The sequence below is a fragment of the Protopterus annectens genome, chromosome 6.part0 (assembly GCF_019279795.1).
Source record: "Protopterus annectens isolate FY-2018-M chromosome 6.part0, PAN1.0, whole genome shotgun sequence".
NCBI lineage: Eukaryota > Metazoa > Chordata > Ceratodontiformes > Protopteridae > Protopterus > Protopterus annectens.
In genome coordinates, this window is record NC_056737.1 from 1,319,884,948 (window position 1) to 1,319,911,505 (window position 26,558).

General features: G+C 36.7%; 1 protein-coding gene across 1 annotated transcript in view; it reads left to right on the plus strand.

The window, feature by feature from the left end:
• Positions 1-26,558, plus strand: part of LOC122804788 (protein mono-ADP-ribosyltransferase PARP14-like) — a gene marked incomplete in the record, with an annotated part of 1,493,437 nt that overhangs the window by 644,361 nt on the left and 822,518 nt on the right. The window contains 1 exon segment of the mRNA XM_044074882.1: positions 8,112-8,296. Coding sequence (XP_043930817.1) covers positions 8,112-8,296 — 185 coding nt within the window.

Sequence of the window (26,558 nt, forward strand, 5' to 3'; positions counted from 1 at the left end):
CGGGATGTGGACATTCAGTGAAATTAATTTATGGTCTGATCTTACCAATGAGGGATATATTTCTTATTACTTGAGAAGTTTGCCATTTTTCATTTGCTTTGATACTTTATTTCATTCTGTGTATTTTCATTCACTAGTTGAACTGACTGACAATGAGATAATTTTCTGTTTTGGTTTCCAATAACAATACTTCATTTATATTTCCTCTCCCACTTCTTCTCTAGCATTTAGTTGTTGATAGTATTTTAAATGCATTTATTATTTTCTCTGGGAATGGTTTTTCCATGCTCCATATCTCTCACGTTATCTGTTCTCACTCCATTTGCTGTCATGTTACACTTAATGCCGGGTACCTCAACTCAGCAGCAAAGTTGTTTTTATTTCTCATTCTTTATTATCTTTGTTTTATAGTCTATTGCAATCGCACATTGTTTTCCTCTATACTGATAAGCTCCAGTTCTATGAACTAAATAGTTGTTCTCTGAATAAATTATTTTAGATTTCCTGTACATTTTTTCATACCTGAATACACTTTCATTTGATAATCTTACAAAAACAGATTGTTTTGATTTAAACTTACCCACTGCCATGCAAAAATCCAAAGTCTTGTAAACTTTGCCAATTTGGGAGCCATACATATCCCACTGTTCCAGTATTGTAACTATACCCATTCAACCACAGCATTTCTACTGAATATGTACCAGAGGCCTGATGAACTGATGAATAGTTGTAATAGTTACTGTCCGGGGGGGGGGGGGGGCATGAATCCTGGCAGCTTTAGACCTATTTGCCTCACCAATGGAACATCATCAAATACTCTCTTAGCAAGGACTTAAGGAAACCACAGTATCCAGGCCCTAACCAGTATGACTTTGTAAGAGGTAGCTCTTGCCTATTAAACCTAGCTGATGTTTTCAAGAGTCACAAAAGCAGCACATGTTGGTAACCCCATGCACCCTGCTTATCTTGATTTTTAGGTAAAGATTTTGAGATGCTACTGCAGTCTGGCATCCTTCTCAGAGTTGTCAAACTCTATATAAATTTCTATGGATTATCAATGGCGTCATTGGTGGACACCAAAGTCAGTGACACATTGTCCTCCAAGAGAGTTTTCACCACTGGTGAACCTCGGACTGTGTTTTAGACCACTTCTGTTTAGTATCAACCTCTGTGATGTCAAATTTGACATAATGGCCTCTGGATGACCAAAGTAATGGATGACTGCAAACTTGTTGAAGCAATCACCAACTTCCGTGAAAACTCTTGGATCCTCCAGGAGTGTCTAACTCTGAAAAACTCATGAAGTCAGGGTCACAATCTAAAAGTGAATACACTACAGAATGAAAAACAGGAGCTCTCACCCACCTACTTCATAAGTGATACCCCCATTGAAATAGGCACTGTTATTAGAGTCCTAGTTACAATCATGAATGATGAAATCTCCTTCAATTATTAAGATTCCACTGTCATTAGGAAAGCCTTTTACCTTGGTCAATTAACTAAATCTGTTCTCTGAAAAAGTGGTGAATGGGAGATTAGAGTATATGGAACTGCTTTGGCAGTTTAGGTTGAATGCTACCGCTCCCCCTGGTTTGAATGATAATGTATCATTAAAACCTGTGCAAAAACTACATTCTGCTAAACACTGATTTTTTTATGGAAATATTTATTACTATTTATTATTTTTTATTATTTTGTATTCCCATTTTCACTATGTTGAGATGCTCGTATTGTGTTTTATTAAAGACATATATTTTTGTAGATAAAGGGAATGTCACTGTTTTTCATCTTTTTTACATATTTTTTTATATGTTTAACAATGTACAGTTCTTCAGTCACTGTGCTTTACTTATTTTGGAATAAATGTTTTTGTTCATACCTGTAACAGTGTGAGACCGGTTTCTTTCTACCTCCAGGGTGTTTCTTTGTATTTGGTTCTCAGAAAAAGTTGCTGTTCTCCTCTGTTCACACCTGATCGGGCTTACTGCACCCTTCAGTATGTACTTGTTCACACACTTTTTCTTAAACACATAACATCTTTATTGAATTATGACCTATGAGCTAGGTAATCGTATATTTATATAAATGAAAAAACATATTGTCGTATTTTTGCTGGCAAATATTATGCATCACATATAATCTTTTATAAAGTCATGGTCAGTTAAACATTACATAGTTCATTCAATTCCTGCCTTCCCTTAAACCTCATTCCTTCTCCAAAACACTATTCTGTACTTATTGTTCCCACAATTCCCATTTTGTCTATGTAGATTGCTGCCACCCTTTTCTAAAGATCCCACTTCCAGTTCTTTATCTGTGTGACTATATTCACTACTTCTAGTATGGTTAGGTTAGACTTTTGATTTCCATTTTCTAGTTGCCTTTCTGTCATCCACCAGAATTAAACTCAACATGGCATTATTATGTGTAGGTAATTCCAATTCTGTATCACAGCTCAAAAAATGATTTCCTTAGTCACACCAATTTGCTCACCCAGTATCTCTGACAGAGTAGTCTGCAGGAATTGCCATCTCATTACACTCCCAAAAATGTATTCCCAATTACTTATTTCATCCCCGTCTCCCCTCCAACATTTGCAATCTGCAGTCTACCTGAGGACATTTTTTTTGGAGTCTGCTTGGGGATACAAAAATACCTATGCAAATACTTCCAAGAAAAAATCCTAAATCTAAACTTTGCATATTGAGAGCCATATGTATATCCTCCTATTGTGAATTGCTTATCCAGTCTGTCTTCCCAATCATTTCTAATCTCCTCAGATTGATTCCTATAGTTATCATGCAATATTTTAGAAGCCCTACTAATTTTCCAATTTTTTTCACTAAGAAAATCTTGTATATGAGTTTCCTGTGTGATGCAGCACATCTAAATGCCCTGTCTGCCTTCTCTGTTGCCTGAAGACTTGTGTAGCAAATCTGTAAATAACCCAGTTCTCCAGTTTGAAGATAAGTACATCTAGGAAGTAACAGAAATACAAGCTCATTGGACCTAAATCTATATTACAACATGAATGGGACATGTTGACATGACAGATCTTTCTCCCAAAGAATTCCCCACATCAGGAATAAACCCACACTTTGTGTATAGCAAAGCATATCCCTCAGAATCTTCCAATACATCTTAGTCAAATGGATGGCAAATTTACCACAGGCTGAGCCCCCCCCCCCCCCCCCCCCACTTAAGAACAGGAGAAGTAACTACATGGTTGTACCAGCGGGACTGCAATGGCGGTGCCTCCAAAGGCTTAACTGAGCGGCTGTCAACTTGCAGCAGCCCATGAATACCACTTTACATTTTGATCCTTTTGTAAGTTGCAAATACTTGTGTTAGATAAATTATCTGGTTGTGTTACTTTGTATAATAATTTGACTGCATTGCATTTTTGGCCCAAGTCATGGCTGAAGTGAGTCAACCAACCAGCCTCTCTACCCTGATAAGAAATGCAAAATAAAATACGCAAATAAGTACATGATTATGGATATAAATTGGAAAACTGTAATGCCTGGAAATGTCATCGCAAATATTATGTTGCTGTGCATTTCTGATGGACTAGAACTGTGGATTGTACTTGCATTTCATTATAAATCAATGTCCTTCCATATCATTTTTGCAGTATTCTTCACTAAAGGGATCCAGTATACTTATATATATATATATATATATATATATATATACAGTATATATTTTATATATTTATATAAATATAAATAATTTAATAAATATATTTATATAAATATATATTATATATATTTATATGCAGTATAGCCTTAGGGTTTTAAGGGCATTGTATATCACATGTATGCTTCCTGCTCATGGCATAGGGTATAAAGGTGGCATACAGATGTACATACCTTAGAACTTCTTTGCCGCCAGTCCGAATGCCATCTTTGATTGACAGTCTGAAAACTACTTCTTTTCTGTTCATTACCAATTTGTTTCAGATTAATGCCCAACTGAGGGGTTTTCTTCTCTTTTTTTTTTTTTTTTTTTCTTTTAGTTATGATGTTACATGTCCTGCAGAAAGGGAAAATATCAGTGTGGGAGACAGATTCCTATAAGGACTATCACAAGCAGTGTTCTGCTTGGTTCCTTCTCATGACCATACTTCGTGCCTGATTTGTCAAGTGTTTGTCCCTAAGACTCTTTGTAGTCATCTCTCCTCCTGGTCTGACTACCTTGAAATCCAGTGTCTTAAGTTGTTGGTGCAGGGTAGCTTGGCAGAATCGTCCTGGCCCAAGGGTCAGCCATCTGCCAAGAAGAAAAACAAAAAAGTTAGGTCAGATTCAGCTGCTGTACTGCCTCTCTGGATGTGTCTCTTGAGGCTGCTGTAGGCCTGAGGATCACCTGGTTATTCTGTCAGATTCCTCTGCCATGGCCATTTTGGAGGCCAGCATGGATTTTGCTATTCACACATCCTCTAAGACTCTGCAGACATCTATTACAGATGTTGAGGGGGAACAGTGGATGATTATAACTAAGGGATGCAGAGTTGTTCCACAGATTCTTTTAGGAGGAGATTCCCACTATGTTGATTGCCGGCAAGGGTCCAAACCTCTTATGATCTTTAGGGGTGATGTCCGTTTGTAAAAGAAACCACAAACAAAGCACATTTTCTCTCTTCCTAATGATCTTCAGTGTGAATGGCAGGATTTTACACAGCGGTTGTTTAATACTCACAATCTTGTTGGTGACTCCCTTTTGGCCCAGACAGCATTGTTTCTCTCTTCTGCACCTAGCCAAGGGCAATAAACACAAGTTACCTCACAGGGTGGACTTACTCACACAAGACAAAGGGGTCTCTCATCATCCTTACTTGGTTACTTTTCAACTGGCATTGTGGATGATGGTGTTTTGATCCCTTTTAGGTATCTTTTGTTCCACGGACATGCTCAAGGTTTTGATCCCTTTGGGCACCATTTTTCTAAGGATGTGCTCTAGGTTCTGCAGGAGGCCAGATAATCCACTATTGGGAAATCTTATTTGTCCAAATGGAAGAGATTTTCTCTCTGGTGTTTTGCTTGTAACTAGGATCCATTTTCTGTGGTGGTTCCTCTGGTTTTTATTTGTTTGAATTGTTCCATGCTGGGTTGGCATACTCTTCAGTTAAACCTTACCTTTTAGCTATTTCTGCTTGTCTGCCTTTAACCGCAATTTCTCAAAGCCGTCCTTCATATTTGGCCTTCCATGAAGCCTATTCCTCCTTCCTGGGACCTTAATTTTGTTCTTGAAAAGTTAACTCTGTCTTCTTTTGAGGCTGCAGCTTCATATTCCTTGCAACATTGCTCATGGAAGACCGTTCTTCTTTTGGCCCTAACTTCAGCTAGAAGGATATCTGAGCTTCAGGCCCTTATGGCTCTCCCTCCTTTTTAAATTTTCAGAGACAGAGCGTCTCTTCTTACTAATCCTTTATTTATGCCCAAGGTGGTTAATGAATCGTCTCTTACTCAGTCTATTAATTTACCTACCTTTTCCCTTCTCTGCAGTCTGCCACTGAGAAGGTTCTTCACAATTGGGATATGCATAGACAGCTCAAGTATTATTTGGATAAGACTAAGGCCATTCGTAAGTCTGGGCAACTTTGTTTCTTTTCATCCTAAATCTCTTGGTTTGGCTGTTTCTAAGATAACCATTTTTTTCCTGGACCTCTAAGGTCATTTCTTGTTTTTATGCCGTCCATGGGACCAACCTTTCTGTTTCTGTAAAGGATCATTCTACCAGGGCTGTGGCTTTCTCTGGTGCTTTTTTCAAAGACTTAGACATCAGTTCCATGCCTGAGGCTGATACTTGGTCCTCTGTCCATACCTTTACTAAGCATTACAGACTTGTTTCTGGAGCTAAAGCTGGCTTTGCCAGAGCTGTCCTGCATGGTTTCGTGGAAGGTTCTTCTGGGCCTTCCTCCTCCCAAGTTTCCTCTTGAGCTTTTGTACTCTCCCTTTAGTAAAGAATACTGCAACAGTGATATGCAAGGACAAAATACAGCTGTGTAAAATCTTAGCATAACAGTAGATGTCCTCCTTTTCACTGTTACAGTATTCAAACCCCCTTCCCCCTTTTCTCTTCTTTTTTCCTCCTGGATGCACATGCTCCTTCCCTTCTCCTTGGACTTTTGTTCCTGCTGGGGCTATTAAGTTCTGAGGTATGTGCATCTGTACTTCACCTTTATGCCCTACACCATGAGTGGCGAGCATATGTGTGTGATGTACAATGTCCCGAAAATCCTTTGTACTGGCCGGATGTTGGGCTACCCTTGACAGTGGATTCCTTCAGTGAAGAATACTGCAACAGTGAAGACAAGGACATCTCTCATTATGGTAAGATTTTACACAACTGTATTTCAATATTATAATAAAAGAGAAGACACATGGACACATTTATGGCACAAATCAGAGCTCTTGGTCTTATGAAACTATTTGGATATGTTAATAGGTTTTCTTGTCCAATTAAAAGCTCTAGGATGTTAAGAAAATGATATATACATCATTTTATAAGAAACATTTTACATAATTTTCTCATCTTTTAAAGGGTTGTATGCATCATATCCAAATGGAAGGCAAAGATACCTAATCATTTGGTAAAAAGAGAAGACGTTCTGTAGTTATACTTGATAGGTTACTTGGGGAGAGGGTGTGTCATAATGTATAAAGAGATTTAAGGGGGCAGGGTTTTACATTGTTTGATGTATACATCAAACCAGGGAACAAAGATCATTATAATAGCCCTTAAACTAGGAGACAGGGTTACATTCTGCAGAATTCCCTTTCAGAAGATTCCTGAGTTGATACATAAAATGAATGGGATGGTAAATGTGCATATAGAAATGTAGTCTGGAAGAGGACTTTATCTTTTATTCAGATAGATATTTGGCAGCACCTATGCTAGATACAATTTTTGTTCATAAATTAACACATTTAATGGAGCTGTTGGTTACTTTACTGAGTAATACCAAATCGGTCACCTCTGATTTAAGTTTTAGGTTTGATAAACTGATGTTCTAGCATTGGAGGATAGTGTTAAGCAATTTGGATGCACGTCTTTTGGGTTTATTGAGATGCATTTAAGCAGTATCTGCAAGGTGTAATAGACTATGGCCTAATGCAATTCAGTTTTCTCCTTTGTGTTGGATTTCATTGTCCTTAGATGGTTTGTTCCCAAGAAAAACTGTGGGGAGAGGCTTGGCTAAATTTCTAATTTAAAGCAAAGACAATGGTAATCCATAAATAGGATGACTTCCCGCTAAAGAGAAAGTCATCCAGTTAGTGACATGTGCATGTTCAAAATACAAGCTGGAAGCTGTAGAGCTAAAGTGAAAAGATGAGAGAAATGAAATGGTCTCCTCAGATCCTTATGATCGTTTAAGAATGCTTTATTAATGCAATCTTTTTGAAGAGAAATGTAAAGCTATACTCTGATTATTTTTATTTAAGGTAAACAACATGATTTGGGGTGGCCATGTAAATTGTAATCAGGTCTCCAAGTCCCTGTATTCATTTGTCAAATTTACAATACTATTTATTTTTATTTATTTGTAGAACATTTGTTTACAGGGAAATTCTGACTTGGAACAAAGCCAGTTTTCAGCAGAGGCCCAGGGAGAAATGCTCCAGATGTATGCTTTTGTAACGTGGGAGGAAACTGGAGCACCCGGTGGAAACCCACACGAATGCAGGGGGGACATGCAGACTCTGTACAGAAGGTACCCCAGCTGAGAATCGAACCAGAGAAGCTCTTGCTGTGAGGTGACAATGCTACCGCTTCACCAGTGCGCCGCCCACATTTACAACACTAGGTCATTAGTAAAGTAGTTTAATTATATAATTCTGCTAGCTGGTTATAGAAAATACATATTTTGTAATGAGACTGCATTTATCAGGGTTTATATTTGTTACTGTAATTTAATTATCTGTGTCTCATTTTTAAATATTTATGCCTGTATAATTTGCTTTTGTGTCAATATCATGGTATTTTGTGAATAAAGTTGTTAATGCTTTGGAAAAATGTATTTATTAATTTACCAGAAATACACATGAATGTGTATGTTTCTTTTTTCTGCAAGTAAAGAGCTCATTTTCTACATGTACATTTCCTAATAGGTAGAGGTGGCATGGGTCCACGAGTTGCAATCGAGTCAATCCTAAAAGGATTTGAAAACTACTTCCAGAATACATCCCAGACAGTCATTACATCAATTTCTATAATAGCTTTTGAACAGAAAATATATGATGCATTCCATGACTATTTTAAGGAGAGACAACAGCAGCCAGCTACTACAAAACAGGTAACAATTGTCATGTGATGCTGCTGTATGATGTGCAGTTGTTGTTGTAATCCCTTAATAGTACAGTGGCATGTAATCTGTATGTAGAGGACCAAGGTAGCATTTATAACTGAAATAGCCTCATCCCATTTTACACAAATGTCTAACGTTTCTTGTTTGCACTGCATATCTGACTTTTAAAGCTCAAATCAGGGTCAGTCACTCCTTAGGTTACATACTTGCATTTGATACCTGCATTGAAAGATCAAAAAGCTGTGGGTTCGTTCCTCACACTAGGTGATTGGATTCATATTCTGGTACTGGATTGTAATATCGGGAGAGGGGTATCAGAGGCAAAAGGTACTGCCCTATGGATGAGATGTCAAACTGAATTCTTATGAACCCGAGTTGATGGTTCCTTAGGTGTATGTTAAAGATCTCATGGTAATTATCATTAGTGTTTGTTCAACTGAAGAAACAAGCATATAATAATACTTGAGAAATCGTGAAAACAGATTTCATTGATGGGCAGGGCTACAATCAATTAACCCCGCAAAATATCTTTTTTTTCCCAGTATCTTTAAACCCTTCTAAGTAAAAATATTTTTTTTTTCCTGAGTACTGCATTGTACCCCTTCATTCTTCTGTCAGACCTTTGGGCGTCATCCTAAACCTTACCTTCTGTAACATTTAACAAATACACTCAACTCACATTGTAGTAAAAATTTCCCACATCTTGATGTTTAGTAACTTTTATATTAATTTCCCTCACAATCTCTCTCCTTATTCCAAATTCAGAATACAACTTAAAAAAACCTGCTTGTCCAATGCCAAATGTTCTTGTTCCAGCACAGGAAATATCACCTAACATACTATCCCAATCACTTTTCCATTTCTTTTCACCTCACAGAATTAGAAAAAGTTGACACACTTTAGAAAGTAATATAAATATTGCACGTTATACACTTCTTCTTTACTAGAACGTATGTCGACAGGTTTTCTATGTAATTAATCTGAACTATTCTATTATTACGTACATTTGTCGTTTTTGATGTGAAATGTTTTGTATTTCACCCTGGCTGAACCTGAAATTGGCCAATATTATTCAGTGCACTATTCCAGTAAATAAATTTATATAAATAGATAAATTTTCTTTTCTGTCCCAAAAACGTTTGATCTAATTGCATTGTAAAGATACATTTACTACAAGAACTTCCTGTAATATGATTACATTTCAAAAGTAAATCAGATATAAGAACTCTACAGAAAACTCCTAGACAGCTAACTGAATAAGCCAAACTCCTCAAATAACTCATCCACCAAAACTGGGGGTGATATCAATTTAAAAAACATTTTTATAAGGGGCAATCCCACCATACCTCATGGTTGATAATTTCTCTCACACTCCCCTTACTGCACACTCATACCACTGTGTGTGTAAAAGAGAAAAACCCTAAAATAGTGAGCAAAATTGCTTAATCAGCTGCAGTTTTACAGTGCAACCAAGGAGTATAAAACAATTGTATGAACTGTGTTTTCAGTGAGTTTGGGATGTGAGAAATAAGATTTTAGTAGTCAAATTTATGAAAAGGACTTTCTCTCGGTCAGTTATATTCATGGTACTTAATCCTTCAAAAGTTTTATTTAAGTTTGTGCCCAAACAGAATCCTATTCCTAATCTCCCTAGTCGGTGTGGATTTCTTTGTCGTAAAGCGCCCTGAATTGATTATAGGTAACTCTCACTTCAGTCACAACTTTGTTTCTTTTCATTCCATCCTTTCTTCTAAATAAGAAAACTATGTAATCCTCATTTTAATAAATCTCTCTGGTCCTTTCATTTCCGTATCTATTTCCCACTGAAACACCTCCACCCAAATGAATAAATTAAAACCCTGGATGCACTCACTCCCCTTCTTTCTATGCCTTATTTATATAATGCACACCTTTTGAGTGGGCTAGCTCTTGCTTCCCCAAATCATGTCAAAATAAGCCATCAGTTCTACTTCTAATTTTGTCAGTTCTAAAATAAAAAAAAAAAACCTCCATGCATTCTCCTTGAACGTACCACAAATGATTAAATATGTTTTCTTGACAAAAAGACATGGAGAAACTGATTTCACTTTTCCCAATTCACTTTCCATGCATTTTCTGTCACTTGGTCTCCTTTTATGTCTGTTCCTTAGCATTCTTACCCTTTTTTTCCTTAGAATTTCACCATTTATATTCCTTTATAATCAAAACCCCTCTTTTTCTTTTTATTCCTCCATTTACCACTTGGTTTCATTTACCAGATGTAGTCCTGGGCTTATCTTTTATTTTATTATTACTTTTCATATCACCTGTTTTAAGTGCTGCTGATTTCCAGTCACCTATTCATTCTCTCTAAACTCCTTCCCAATCCCCTTCTTCATTTTTAATTTTAGTATCTATACGTTGCACAAAGCATTTCTCTTCATTATGAGTATGAACTCTCTCTAATATGTTGCAGACTACAATATATGTTATACAAAGGGGATATGCATACCACCCTCTTCTTTTAATGCAATTTTTGAATGATGTCTGCCTTCTATACATGCTTATCCTTTTTTTGAATGTTTAGCATCGTTTTGTGATCTTGGAAATCGGTGTGCATGTAATCTTGTGTAGTCATATTGAAGAGATCATTATTTCAGCACCATTTATTCTGCCAGTAATTATATTGATATTACGCTTTGTTTGATCTTTGCATTCTGTTTCACTGCAGTTAGACCTTAGTATAATTGGTCTGCTCCTTTTTTTTATTTCAACCACAGTTACTTTGCCCTCTTTCCTCCGCTGTTCTTGTTGCTACTATTTTTGTCGAATACAAATTAGTCAAATATTTCCCAAACTTATTGAATGTTTTTTAGCATTTTTTCTGGTGTGTTTTGTGCATCTTAAGCTAATAAGATGCAGTTTTATTTTATTTTATTTATTTTACATTTGTTGACCAGGATGATCCGACTGGGCACAGGCCCATTTTTAGCAGAGTCCCGAGGAGAAAAGCTCCACAATAAGTAAAAAGTTTTAACAGTATAAAAATTACATAATATAACAAATAGTCTGAACCATGCTTTCAATTTACCTTATGAATTGACTTTCTGTAGTTATTTGCTTTCTTTCTTAGTTGCTCTGTTACCAAGTACATAATGCCCTCGTTTGAGGACAACCTTGTTTTCTTTCTCTGTCTCAAGTCCTGTTTGTTTTCTATACTGGTATTTGCTAAAATATTTGTTTTGGGCATCTTCATAGTGTTTTTTGGTACAGTTTGTAAGGTTTTCTTCACTTTTTTATTTTTCCCTGATTTTTATTTGGAAATTCCAGTTCTGTTGTACCAAGTGTTTTTTTGATGTCAAAAGCACAGCACCCATTTTTGCACGTCCTTTCCTTTTTCCATTAAAAAATCATTGTCTCTGAAGAATAAATTCCTTGCATTCCTTTTATGACTCTTCAAAGCATGTTGAGTTCATTTGGGTGGAATAGTGATTGGTGTAAGTTACCAGTATTTTCCATTGTATAATGTCTGAATATAATAATGACATGGGTCTGTGTTTCCCTGGATCTTTCTGTTCCTATTTTCCTTTTGCAAATGCTTATTATCCTAGTTGTTTTAATGCTTGTAACCGATTTCTGATGATCCTTGTCTTTATTAAATATTTTGCCAATTCTTGTAATTTTTGTCTGCTCTGTACACATTTATAGTTCTTTTGGAACCCAATATCCAGATCCAACTGCCTTTTTTGTAGTTAACTGGTTGCATTTTGGATTTGTGTGCTTCTCCACCTTATGTATTTCTTTGAATCTGTATCTCTAGTATTTCTCTCCAGCCCATAGCGACACACTGCTAAGTTTTCTTATGTGCACTCATTTTTCTCATAGAAAACACTATTTTGGTTGCTCCCTTCCTACATAAACATTATCAGTAGTTGAGTATGTGGCATACATTTCCAACTTTTAAGTGACATAGAACAGTAAATTCACATGCACCATGCAATACCCCTTTGTTGCTTTTAGTTTTCTCAGTGCATTAACAGCGATTCATATCTACAATTTTTGGATTATTGTTCATAATCAGCACCTGAATTTTCTTCTTTTTTATGTTTTTCGATTGCTTTGAACCCTTTACGTATTTTTATTTATTCACTACAGAAAGCAGTGATTTCGGTCTTTCAGATGCAGATAACAGAATATTTATTTGGAAAAATATAAATTTTACATATACATGTAAAGAACATGGAATGTAGCCCCAAAACTAATAATGTGCTGCCAGTATATATGATGATTGTTAGGAGAGAATCTATTTGCACAAATATAGTTTGTTTCTGCGTTCTCATTTCTCTCACCCACACCACTTCATTAAACAGCTTCTGTTTGTAAACATAATCTCCATCCTTTTCATGTGTTAAATTCAGAACTGCAGTGCCGTCCTATGGTCTAAAGCATAAAACAGCCTCCACAGTCTTTGACACTCTGACTCCTCTTTTTGCTGTGGATTGCTACTCCCTTCTCCCAAAAGCTGTAAATGTTTTGTCCATTTTTGTGCACCACAACACCTCTGACTCCTATGCTTCAGTCATTCCTTCTCTGAGGTTTTACAACTGAGAAGTTGATACATCAGGCCTGTTCTCTCTACCACCACATCCTTCTTTTTCCTCTGTACCATACATCAATGACAAACCTTGCTTTGCCCCTCTCTTGAGGCCTGTTTCTTTTATGCGCTGTTAGTCCCTTAAGATGTTTGTGTTCAGGTCTTTGTACTGTTCTGCGTTCGATTTGTAAAGCTTTCTTCAGTTTTTCTTATTCTTTTTCCTTAATTGCATTCCCCTTCTCCCTACTTGAAAATAGCTGTATCAAATGTCATAGGAGCTGCTTTCATAAACCTAGCCCTTTCTTGTGGAATATGGTTTATGTTGCTAATACGAGAAGTATGGGGTTGTTTTAATTCTGTTTTTTTTTTCCTGACTCAGAAACTGAGAAGTTCAGTCCAATTACAGACTTCCAATACTTCAGGCAACACACACACTGCATACAAATTTTCCCATAATCATTCTACAGTTTTGATGTTGCTTTTATAGGGCTTCTACATGTTGTTCTTGAATAGCTGTCTAAAGCCTTCACAGGAGGTTTCTTTTTACCATGAGAGTACTCCTGTTTTGACATTTCCAATTCCCCTAAAGCTTTCACCAGAATGCTAGTGGTGGTTGTGGGAATACATGGTTTTCTCATTTTTTTATGATTGGTTTGATGAGGCCCTCCCCAGGATTCCATATGAGCATCCTTACATGATGTCTGCCATAGTTGTGTCACTGAGTCACCATCCACTAAGGAGTCATCCTTGCTGCCAATACAGACTGTGTTTATAAGCAGAAACCTGGGCACCCTTTAGTGTTGCTGCACCCCTTCCCCAAGAAAGGGCAAAGAATATTATGAGTCTGACCATCTCTGTGTAATGGCATAGGAGGTTGCCATGGTTTCTATGCATCTTTACTTAATATAGATGGCAGCAGTAGCAATTTCTACCCGGCAGGCTTAATTTTGTATTAGGGTTGTCTACTAAACAATGTACTGCCAGTGACTGTAGAGCCCTGATTACCTTTCAGAACTTTTCATGATGTTGGAGTTGTGTGACTACTCCTTGGAGTAATGTATGTGTTCTGCCAGCCTGGTTGTAGCTTTCCCCTTTGGAGTACAATTTCTGTCGTAGTCATTGGTGGTGGGATGTATTTCACTAGCCATGGGGAACTAAGTTAAGGACAACCCTTTTCCAAGGAGTTTGAGAGTTTGAAATGCATTCTATTTGCAGTTTTACATCCTTAACTAGAGCTAAAGGTTATGCTTATAACATCATGGATTGCAAGTGCATGTAAGCCAGAGCTCATCCTGTGGCTGAACAATCTGGTTGTGGTACTGTGACAGAAGTCGCAGAACAGCTTGCATTTTATCTGCTGAAAACTGATGTGAATATGGCAGTATGACACTGACATATTTTTCATGGTAGTAATGTACATCCCTTTGTAATAAAATATTGTCCTGCAACACCTAACAATGTAGCATGTGCTACTAGGCCAGGAAAGACCCAGGGTGATATTTATACTTACTAGGGGGAATTTGGCCAAGGCACTGAAGAACTACCCCTACAATGTTCAAGTGGGGCTGCTGTCCAGTCACATCATTCACATTTCTAATATGGCAGTAGCTGTGAGGAGCTTGAGGTATGGAGTAGAAGTGTGGAGAGGAGCAAGATGTGTTTAGTTACTGTTGTATTGCAAATGTTTAGGAAAAAATAAGGTGAAAGTCACAAGTGTAATGGGGTCACACCTAATGAAGAAGATAGTGAGGGGGTACAACAGTGGAAGAAACCCAGAAGGTAGTAATTACAGAAATCCAGTTGGACTGGATGACGATAAGTTAATGCATCTGTTGCAGCAGTAAGAGCCAGGAAGGGACAGACAAAGAAAGTAATATTAAAGCTATAAAAAGGAGAAAATTAAGATGTAAAACAAAAATATGGCAAAAATCCTTACTGAGATTATTCAATCAGTTACCGGTAAAAAGAACTATGAAATATAAGGCGAGAGAAGAAATGTGTTTTTATTGTAAACAGGATGGGATGGCAGAGCATTTTTTTTTTATGACATGAAAGTCTTAAAGTTTGGTAGATAGTGATGTGTGATATTAAGAATGTTAAATATGTTATGAAAATGATGTATGGTTTTGAGTAAAGAAATGGAAAATATACATAATGTATTGCTCGGGTCGATATATTGTTGAAGTCTGACAACTTCGAAGCACTTAAGGTCGAACTTGAATGTTTGAAGTGTTAAAACTTTGAATGTAAAAAAAACAATTTAAAACCCAAAAAAAAAAAAAAACACTGTATGCAGGGGGGCAAGCTCCCCTGTACCCCCCACACCCCCTGCTACTTAAATATGCCAACTCCGAGATTGCACTACAGTGGAAATCTTCCCTTCCCCACACTCTATGGTGATCTCCACTATATGTTTCGAAGTTTTGACACTTCGAATATTCAAGTTCAACCTTTAGCGCTTCGAAGTTGTTAGACTTTGACATTATGATATAGATCCTTATTGCTCAATGTGGTATGAGAAATCTGAAAAGCAAGACTTAATAATGAATTTAACAAGAAATGGAAATAGTCTGAATTTTTGAAAAAAAAATGTGGTTATGGTGGCAAGAGTGAAGGTTTCATCTTGTTAAAAAAAAAAGTAAATTCACAATATCTTAAATATGAAATGTATATTTTCAATGGATATGATTTCAAGAAATGTGGATTGTGATTTTTTTCATAAGCAGTTATTGTGTTATAAGCTTTCGTAAGATGCCTTGTACTTTTTTCTATATATCTTTTATGTATTTACAGAAGTACAACTATGATAGAATCTGTATTGTATATGATTAACTTGATGTATCTTTGTAAATACATTGACTTCACTCACTCTGTCCTCAAGTGAGACTCTGAGATCATCAAAGCATTTATCACAGCACCTTGCCAGTGTTTGCAGTAATGTACAAACAATTGACCAGTCCAGTTCCAGGGATTTCTTGGCTTTTTGTGGATAGTTTTCAGTAACCTATTATGTGTACTGTTAAATGTGCAGAACATTGTGCAGCTAAGCTTCAGGCCATAAATACTGAACGCCTAAACGGCATACAGCAAAAGCCCACAAAACCATTTTTTTTCAGAAAGCAAGCCCTCCTTGTTCCCCTTATAACCCCTGCTAATCATATGTACCAGCTCCAAGATTGTACTACGTTGGTATAAGGGCCAATTCCCTGATCCCTGCTGTAGTGTGATATACAGCAAACTTCCTATTGACTTCCATGTTTGGTGGATACATTTTTATTGCTTAATATTTAGCTGTTCAATATTCAAATGGGCAGCATTTTCTGTCTATTGGAAAATGATGTTCGTAGGACTGAAATACTATAGTGTGCATGTGAATCTCTGGGTAGATAACAGTTCATATATGAATCCTAAAAGTAATATGTGGCTGAGTTGGATCTTTATAACAAATCATGGGACATCCATGGGCTGTAGGGATGATCTTACCTCCACCTTTATTAAGTCAGTGTACACTAAGGGTTATATTGAGAACTTTCCAGATGCGTGCAGTTGGCAGTAGCAGATTTTCATCTATTTTCTTAGCAACAAACAAGACTAACAAGTGACAGTATGTGCACAGTTAAATAACACTTCAGAAGTGGGTGCTCAGTACAAATAAAACTGATTCCACTGAGCTGGTGGTATTGAGGGATGAAGTGTTGACTGTGGCCTAAGCAACTTGGGTTCAACTAATAGCACAAGCACATGACAACAGAGAGATAGGCATGTCCATCTTTTTTTTTTTGGGGGGGGGCAAACTCATGGATACACTATCACACTGATCCCAAGCACAGACCAGGACTCTTAGTTTCGTCTGGGGGAGGGCAGTGCTGAAGGTGAGATGCATGCAGAGGAATTACTGTAATGCCATAGTGTCCAGACATGCCTACTGTTGAACACGTGATGCGAGTATGCAAAGGATGGAGAAGTAGAAAAAGCACTCCCTGGCAGCAGCGTAATGCTGGCCAAGGTTCCACCATCTCCTTTCTGGCCTCAGACATGGGACAGGTGCATCTAAGTGGAGGGTAAGGTGAATATGTTAAACTCAGTGGATGAGGAAAGGATCTGGGTGCAGATGATGGTCAGCTGTGAGAAGTCAGAGAGTCACAAAAATAAACAAGTAAATTAAAAATTGTGCGGTAGAATTATTTTTGTTAGTTTTCTAGGAGCAATAATAAAGCCAACATTTTTCTTTTTGCTACATATGTAGAAGTAATTGTACCAAATGAAACCTTTAAAATGAATCATTCAGTAGCACACTATGAAAGCTAAAAGCCCTTTATTCCAAACAAGTATGCTGAACTCTTTCAGTGTGAAAGTACTCCATCAGACAACATTTTGAAATTCCAGGGTACCTTGTTTACCATGCAAATGCCTCACACCTCCAGTAAAGCAGTATTCAGAATTTTGATGGCCTAGATTTTTCGTAGATTTGTATTAATACTGGGGAGGTCACATTGATGCAGTTATGAATATTGCTGACTCACAGTACTTGGCTCTTCATTTTAGTTCTTGGTGTGAGTTCCTTCTGTCTGCGTGGGGTTTTCAGGGATGCTGTGGTTTCCTCCTACATTCCAAAGACATGGTACAGGTGTTTTCATGCCTGCATAGCTCTCAGCAGTCCCTGATTTTTGCAGTACATTTTTACTTTGTGTTGTGTTTCTAATACTCCATAGTTTCAGAAAATGAGGAACAGAAACTTATTCAACAGCTCCAGAAATTATAATTTCATACTTATTCTTCAAAAAATGCTTGCTGATGCAAAACCTGTTGCTATGTTAACTAAGTGAATGAGAATAATAAAAATTTGTTTTTGAGTTTGCTAAATTTGCTGGACCTCTGACTTGCACATTGGTGTGTGTGTGTGTGTGTGTGTGTGTATATATATATATATATATATATATATATATATATATATATATATATATATATATATATATATATATATATATATAAATATGAGCATCCTGCAATAGGCTAGCACCTCATCCAGGATTGCCTTCTGTCTTGCACCTACTGAATGCCAAGACAGGCCCTAGCTTCCCTAAATCTTTGAGATGGATGAAGAAAGGTATCATTGAATTAATTAATTAATGGTAACACAAATTCTGAATCCATGTGCTGTTGGATTATAACCCTGTAAAATGTGTGTGATTAGGATATTTTGGCACAAGACCACAGTTTTAAATGAAATAATGTGAATGGCTGGCACTAAAATCCTTGCAATGTATCTATGATGCATATCAGAGAGGCAGACAAAGGAGAAATTACTAATATGTGCAATGTCTGTTATACACAAGAAAAAGGAAGCTCTATCTTGGATATGATGTGATGTAAGCTCATGTCAGTATTAATATTGCTTTATTTAAAATGCTTACTATTGCTTAAATATTTCCATCACATGTACACCTCTAAGGAACCATTGACTCCAGTTATTTTTAGAAAACTGAAGATCCATAGGAACTTAAGGAAAACTGTCATGTAATTTCAGAAGGTGATGAAATAATACTTAATGCTTTTAAATCCTTTGTAAAAACAATTACATTTTTAAAATCCACTTATAAATTCCAGAGATTAATTTTTAGACAGTTTTGGCAACTGGAACGAAGGTTTACAGTAAGGTGGCCAGATATAACACATCTGCATTTTAAGTATATGTTAAATTTATGAAGTAAAGGATTAAATAACAGCTTGATACAATACCTTGGCTAAAATGCATGCAGTGGTAAATAAACCCCTAAAACCAAAGAATATACAATGTTGCATGTGTGTGTGTGTGTGTGTAAAGAGCTGGTCAGTGCTTTAAGACAATTTGCTCAGTAAGGAGAAAACAAGAAAACTGAGTGCCATAATCATCTAGTTGTAATTGCGGAAATGAAACTACTGCTATTAAAAAAAAAATAGTGTAGTAGTTAAGCTTCCTTTTCCCATGGTATATATTTCATGCAGAATATTTTTGAAAAGTGACATATTAACAAGGAACAGAGATGTACTTACACTCATGTGCGAGCCCTTCAGTTTTTGTATAAAAAAATGGAATCACTGGTTTCTATTAACATGTAGCAACTCCAAAATAGTCTTGTGTTAAACAAGCAGATGGCAAAACACGCACTTCAGTTGTCATAGTTGTGCATGTTGCAAATAACGTGAAAAAATATTTTTTTTGCATCCATTGGCTAAAAGGAGTTAAAGGTTTACAAGTTATGTTGATTGCAATGCAACAGTGGTGACACAGATTGCTAGCCCATATAAGAAAGACAATGAGAACGTCATAGGGAAGAGTTCTGAAGCAAGTATAGACTTTAAAGTATAATGTTAGCATTGCTTTATACAGGCACTTTGAGTTGTAGAAAATGTGTGTTTTTGCTTCTAAGTCATTGATTTGAAGAGGGGAAGATATTAACAACCAGATTAAATTGAAAAGAATAACATGGGATGACAGTTTTGGCCCCAGATGAAATGCTTAAAGTACAAAAGTGTTCAATTTTTAATAATCTTATACAGCGTTATTGAGCTTTTTGTTTTGTTTATTCAGTTTAAGTGTATTACAACTGTTTAGACGTATTTTGGGGCTAATAAAAACTTAAAATGCTTTACTGGTTATTCATATCAACAGTTAAGCTTTACATGTAGGTATCTTGGTCATCACTCATTTATGCCACTTGAGATTTAGACTTTGTTGTTAGAAACAACTTCCATCCATTTTCAGTAACCCATTTTATACTTTTACGTGGCCACAGGAATGATGTAACCTATCTCGGCAATTAATTGAGTGCAAGGCATTGACAACCGGTGGTGGACTAGGTGCTCTTCCAAATTTCTGTAACTTAGTATAACAGGGGTGGGAAGTTTGGCATAATAGGTATTGTCTTTGCTTCATAAGAACAAGATATAGGGTTTAATTCTCATCTTGGGTTATTGGCTAAGCTTAAAGTGGCCCTTCAGGGCAATTAACCTAGTATTTACCAGTGAACCAATGAATAATACAAGCAGGAAATGTAATGCGAAGTAAAAGAAAAGCAGGCTTATGGTAAAGTTTTAAAACTTCGAATGTTCTAATATCAACCCATTTTGAGCGAATGCTAAAAATAGCAAAGCTGCAGAACACAGAATTCTTTCCTAGGGAAAGAAGTTGGTTGGCCAGTTCTGTGGCTTCGCTATATTCAGCGCTGTGGTGGAAATTTACGGGTCGGGTTCAGGTAAGTGTGCGATTGTGTGGTTGTTAGGATTAGGGCGTGGGTTAGGTGAGTTAGGGCACGTGTTAGGCGAGTTAGGGTTAGGGGCGGGTTAAATGAGTTAGGTTAAGGCGCGGGTTAGGTGAGTGTACGATAGTGACGGACCTTAGGGTTAGGGTTTGGGTTAAGGTAAGTGGATAGATACTAGTGTATGTATAGTTTAGTGTAGGATTATAAGTGTATGTGTGTGTATTGATGTTTTTTAGGTGTGCTTGTGTTGTGTGTATGTGTTTCAGAATAGCAAATTGTTTTCCCAAGGAAAAGATTTTCTGTTCTGAATGTTCGATATCATGTGGTTTAGATATTTTAGGTTTGATGAAATAGCGTTCGCTATTTTCATCTTTCGATAACGTGATATAAATATGAGAAATTGATAGTAAGGAAGTGAATGAAGACTGGAGAGCTATGGGTACAGATAAAGGTGCTCCAGGCCTTAGCAACATGGTATGAGTACAGAAAATGCCCAGCAGGTTTGATAGATTTGTGGCAGACAACAGTCTTAGGTCAATGGATCGTAATGACCAACTGGGAGCATAGTTGTGTAGAATGTTGTTGAATGCTGGAGATGGGAGTAGTTCTAATCAATTTAGGCTTTTTAGTGCTATACAGTGGTGGGTTCTGAAAGGGGTGTTTGCTGAAACTGTGCAACTTGGTTATAGCATTGTTCAAGTTTTGATTTTTGTGATGCCTGAAGGTTAGGAAGGATGTGAGCAGCCATAAAGAAGTGTGGGGAGGAGAGAAGTAGTGGCAAGTATAGCTTTAGATGTGTCGTGAGAAAGTTTTTTGCCATCTTAAAATAATCTGTGCTCCACTTGTATCATGTTTAGGTTCTGGAAGACCCAATTAATAGAAACTTTGTGTTGCTTAATGAAGTTAATTTCATGAAAGTCTCAAAACTGCAGCAGTCTAATCTGATGCAAATTTTGTATAGAAGGACAGCCCCCTAAGGTATTCTAATTACAGTCATTATAACCTTTGCAACTATTGCTAGGTTTAACCTTGTCCTGCATTCTTTTTCTAGCAGTTACTACTTGTACTTGTAACAGTACGATACCTGAGCTGGCAGATGTTCTATTTTATCTTGTGCAGCTGGAGGTTGGAGCATTTGTATTAATCTTCAACTTTTGACGGGGAAAAAAATTACCTCTGCTGTTATGCTATGCATGTCAGTATCATGGTTTCTTGTATACAACTACGATTAAGGGTCTCTTGTTCAACTAGAGTATCTCTCTAGTATCATCACAGAAAATAGTAATTTAACATAAGCTTGTGGAGTATAACCAAAGAAGTATGTAACATGTCTTCTGGAATTGTATAGCAGTTTTATTCTTAAGAATGCTAAATGTAAGCCATTCTTAACCGTGTCTAATTTTTACACCATGACTTTCAGAATTAAACCCCACATCCTGCCTGTAACATCATCATGTCAACCTGATATTTTACATAATGATGTGTTACAGAGATAATGTGGTTCAACCTTTGGAGACAGGAGGATCTCACTAAAACTCAAGTCATATGGAAACTTGTTATAGGATGTAATATAGAACTTTTTAAGTTTTTTCCTTAAGTCTTACTAAACACGGTCTTTCTAGGTCAGTGAGTGTAGTGTGAGGGATTACCTATCTTTATCTGTTAACATGGTCTACCCTCTTAACAGCAGTCATTACATTCTAGATATCACTTCATGTTATGGAAATAACTGTTTTTCTAGGTAAATATTCTAATAACTGTCAATTGATTAAATTTATCATTACTACCATCAACTTGCTTTTTCCAATTTTCTACATGGATTCAAGGTTGTTGCTTCTTCGGTCACAATCTCTCTCAATTCAGTGTCACTTTCCTACCACCATTGACCATCATGCTTGACTATCACGTCCTGTCATGCAATCCATCTAGCTCTTGGCTAGATATCCTCATAACCTTTTGCCTTCTTCCCATTTCTTCCAAATCTTCTGCTTTTATTAGAATTTTATTTCACTTTTTTAATATTTTAATTCAACATCTAATTCAAGTTCTGAAAGGAGTATGCTCCCATTTTAAGTACTCTCTCTTTCTTTCCTTGTTTATAACTCTTGCAGCGATAACATTTTTGTTTTCAGTCCTGTCTAGAGATAACTTCATGTTCAGATTTAGGTTTCAAGTAACCAGCCTGACTCTTGCTATATAATCTAGATAGCTTTGTGGCGTAAAGGGGTAAATTATGAGCCAAGTGGCCTCGGACTGATTACTGGCTCGGACACTGGAGTAATTGGAGGAGGGATCAGGAACTGTAGAATGTGTGGAGAAAGGTAAAAATAGCCAAGTCATAAAAGTAAAGGAACAAACTTCACAAGCAAGAAACCGAAGTGCAAGAAGGGGCACAAAGTGAATTTCATGAAGAAAAGACCAGCAGTCCTCATAGCAACCGAAAACAGTCTCAGCCTGTTTATCCTACTAGTCAGATTATACAGACAGATGCACACATACACACACACACACACACACACACACACACATACACACACACACACTCTTGGAGCAGAAAGCCAGGGCTAGGCATTGGCTGAATTAAGGAGTAAATTTGAAGATACAGAACACAAAAGTATAACCTGGCACAAGTACCAAATGCATATTAAAATAGCAAGAAATCACAACAAAATTGTTTGTTTAAAAAAGTAACAGGCATGTCAGCAGCAAATCTAGCATAAGAAATATGATTGGAGGCATTATGTCTTTCAAGTCCTGGGCGTTTTGTGACATATTGCAGGACCTGTGCTCTATAAAGCCCATACAAACTTTTTTTTCACATTTCCTGCTTTCTTTATAACATTCCTTCTAAAAGTAATTATAGTTGCATAAATCGTCCTGACATAGTGTTGTAAGTTTTTTAAACACCTTTATTAAATTATCGCTTGTGACACAGGCAAAACTACATTTATATAAAAATAATCAAACCATGTTAAGAAGTTCACACTTACAAACATTATTATAATCTTGCAAGTTTGATCCACAGTAGTGGAAGTATTGTAATTTTGCTGCAGCACCATTTATTATTTTGAAACAGTTAGTGCTTTCCCCATTTCTTTTATGTTTGTTACATTTCTACATTCAGTGTCTTCTATTTGATACAGTTGTTGGTGCTTTCCCTGCCCCCACACAAATAGCTACATCTAGGACCACAGACTTGTATCTTAGACTCACGTTATTGAGAGCACTATGATTTACTGGAAGAACTGGTATTAAAGAACACTATTGTTTCTAGTTTCTGGCTTTTTTAATTTATTTGCAGACATTATACATCACGTATAATGTATCCAGTCACTGTCAAAGATTACATAGCTCTTTCAAATCCTGTCTTCTTTTAAACTTAATTCCTTGTTTGCAAGTATTGTTCCCACGATTTCTATTTTTGTGTATGTAGTTTTCTCCTACCCTTTTCTAAAGCTCTCATTTCCACGTGTTTTATCTCTGTTACTATATTCACTACTTATAGTACAGTTGATTTTGGGCTCCATTTCCTAGTAATTGCTTTTTTGGCATCTACCATAATTAGAATCATCAAGGTCCCACCTTGTCCATGCAGTTCTGATTCTGCATCATAGCTGAAGAAAATCATCTTTCCAGTCCTACCAATCTGCTCTCACACTATTTCTGATAGAGCAGGGAATTTTTTGAAGACTGCAAACTCATCACACTCCCAAAAAATATGTTCCAAATCACTTCTTTCTTTCCCATCACATCTCCAATATTTGTTATCTACCTGAGGAAAATTTCTTTGGGGTATAAAAATATTTAAGTAAACTCTTCCAAGCAAATATCCTAAATCTTCTAGACTGACTTGCATATTTGGGAGCCATACATACATCACCCCATTATTACTTTGTGAATTGCTTATCCACTCTCTCTTCCCAATCCTTTCTAACCTCCTCTGATTGATTCTTATAGTTATCATGCAGTATTTTGCTCTGCTAATTATTCCTTTTTTAACAGCAGCTTCTGTTCTCTATTCTACTTAGGATCCTCCATTTTTTTTTTATCTTTGCCTATACTGTGATAATAATCCTTGATAAGGGAAGTCAATCTCTAACTTGCAGTCAAAATAAATTATTCGCCTCTTCCCATTCTATTACCTTTCCCGCTCTAATTATTTGTTCCCAGTACCTTGGTTCTTGTGTGAGTTTTTTTTCAATAAATTCACCCACTTCTTGCCTATTGTCTGTATCCCTAATTGCAGTCATCTCTAGTGGCAGAATCCTCTACATTCCTGTTTTGGGTTAGTTCTTGGAATACTTTCTACTACTTTATGAATATAATATTGTTTATGGTTATTGTTATTGCCTTTAAGGATCTGCTTTCAAAATCCCAGTCCATTCTTGTTTCTTGAGCTCTCCCCATTTTGTCATCATCCCTTTCCACTTTGAATTATTTATTTATTTAGTTAACATTTGTTTACTGGTAAAGTCCAGCTGGGACTTGGAATGTGTGAAGAAATTGGAGCACCCTGAAGAAACCCACATGAATACAGGGAGGACATACAGACACTGAAGAGAAGGCACCCTGGCCGAGAATTGAACTGGAGAACCTCTTGCTGTGAGGCGACAGTGCTAACCACTGTGCTGCCTGAGGTTTCTGCTTGTGCTTTGTACAGAAACCTCAGATGTGTAGCTCTGAAATACCTCTTCAAATCAGGTAATCCCAGACTGTATTGTTCTACTGAAAGAATCAACTTATCTCACTTGACTCTTGCCACCTTCCCCTCCCACATAAAATACTTCATCTCTTTATTAACTGCTATTCACAACTTCTCCTCTGGTTGATAAAAAATATGCCTGACGTGTATAAAACTAAAGGGATTAAAAATATTTTAATTGCTTGTATCTTTCTATCTATATCCATAAAACAGAGCTTCCATTTTCTCAGTTTTTGTATTATCTTGTGTTTAGTCTCTTCCCTCATAACCTTAGCTGCCATAATAGAATCCTTTTTAATCCATACTCCGAATCACTTAGTTTTATCATGTCCCCATAAATATGGGTATTGAAGAACAACTTCATGTGTGGCTACATAGTTTACAGCTATTACCTTTGTTTCATCTTCATTAATTTTGTATCTCAAAACTTGAAACTGTCTCAAAATGTTCCACAGCACTGAAATATCCTTTTCAAATGTTATCAGGTATAAAATAATATCATCTGCAAATAAAGCCAGCTTTTCTTGACAACCATACTAATTATATCCTTGAATTTCTCAGTCTATTTTCTTTGCCAATGGTTCTAAATATAACGCAAGTAAAAAGGGGGAAAGAGAACACCTCTGCGTGGTTCTTCTGTTCAAGCATCTGATCACTCATATATCCTCCTAATCAACCTTATAACTTTATCATGGAATGAAAATACTTCCATTGTTCTGCTCATAAAATCCAAGTGTACTCTATCAAATGCTATCTCTGCATCAAACCTGCCAACAACAGTGGTATTTTCTTAAATTATGCTTCCTGCTGGATCATCATTGTTCTGTTAATGTTGTCCAATGTTTGCCACCCCTCCACAAAGCCCCATTGATCCACATCAGTCAATTTTTGCATCACCTTTGCCATTCTTTTAGCATTGTAGACATAAACACTTTATAATCGGGGTTAAGGATTGAAATGGCCCTATATGAAGATGGATCTGATGGGTCTTACCATTTTTGGGTATTATAGACACCACCCCTTTCTTCCAGGATGTTGGCACCTCTCCTCCTCTTAAAATACTGTTAAACAAAACCTTTCATATCTTTCAGTTTTTCTCTCCTAGAGTCTAAACTTCCACAGGAATACCATTTATTTTTGGGGATTTGCCAGCAGATTGGTTATACATCACCATTTTATCTCATCTCCTCCTATCCTCTCCAGGGGGTGGGTTTGGCACAATGGTTAAGGTATTCACCTCATGAGCACAAACTACAAGGTTTGATTCTAATCCTGGGATATTGGCTAAGCTTAAAATTGCCCTTCAAGGTAGCTAGGTTAGTATTCAGCTATGTACCTATGAACCTGACTGTTTAGTAACTGAGCCTCCGTAACCTTGGCGTATTTAATTTTTCCATAAACATTTCCATTTGCACATTTTCTTGATTTCCATATTTATATGCTTTATACAGATTTTCATAATTTTTTTAATCTTTCTACAGGATCGCTGTCTATCTTCCTTGTTATAGGCTGTCCGAGCTTGGTGACAACCCTTTATACTTTATTGCATGAGTCATTGTCATACCTCTCAAATGTACAAACCTGTTATTCTATCAACTTTCCAAGTTTGTAAGAGCAATATTTAAAAACTCTCCCTGTTTTTTGGGCCTTTTGGCCCACTTTTATTTATATCTTTATCCAGATTTCTTGTTCTAAGAGGTTGAGAGGTATGGTCATCATGCTAAAAGTTTTTTG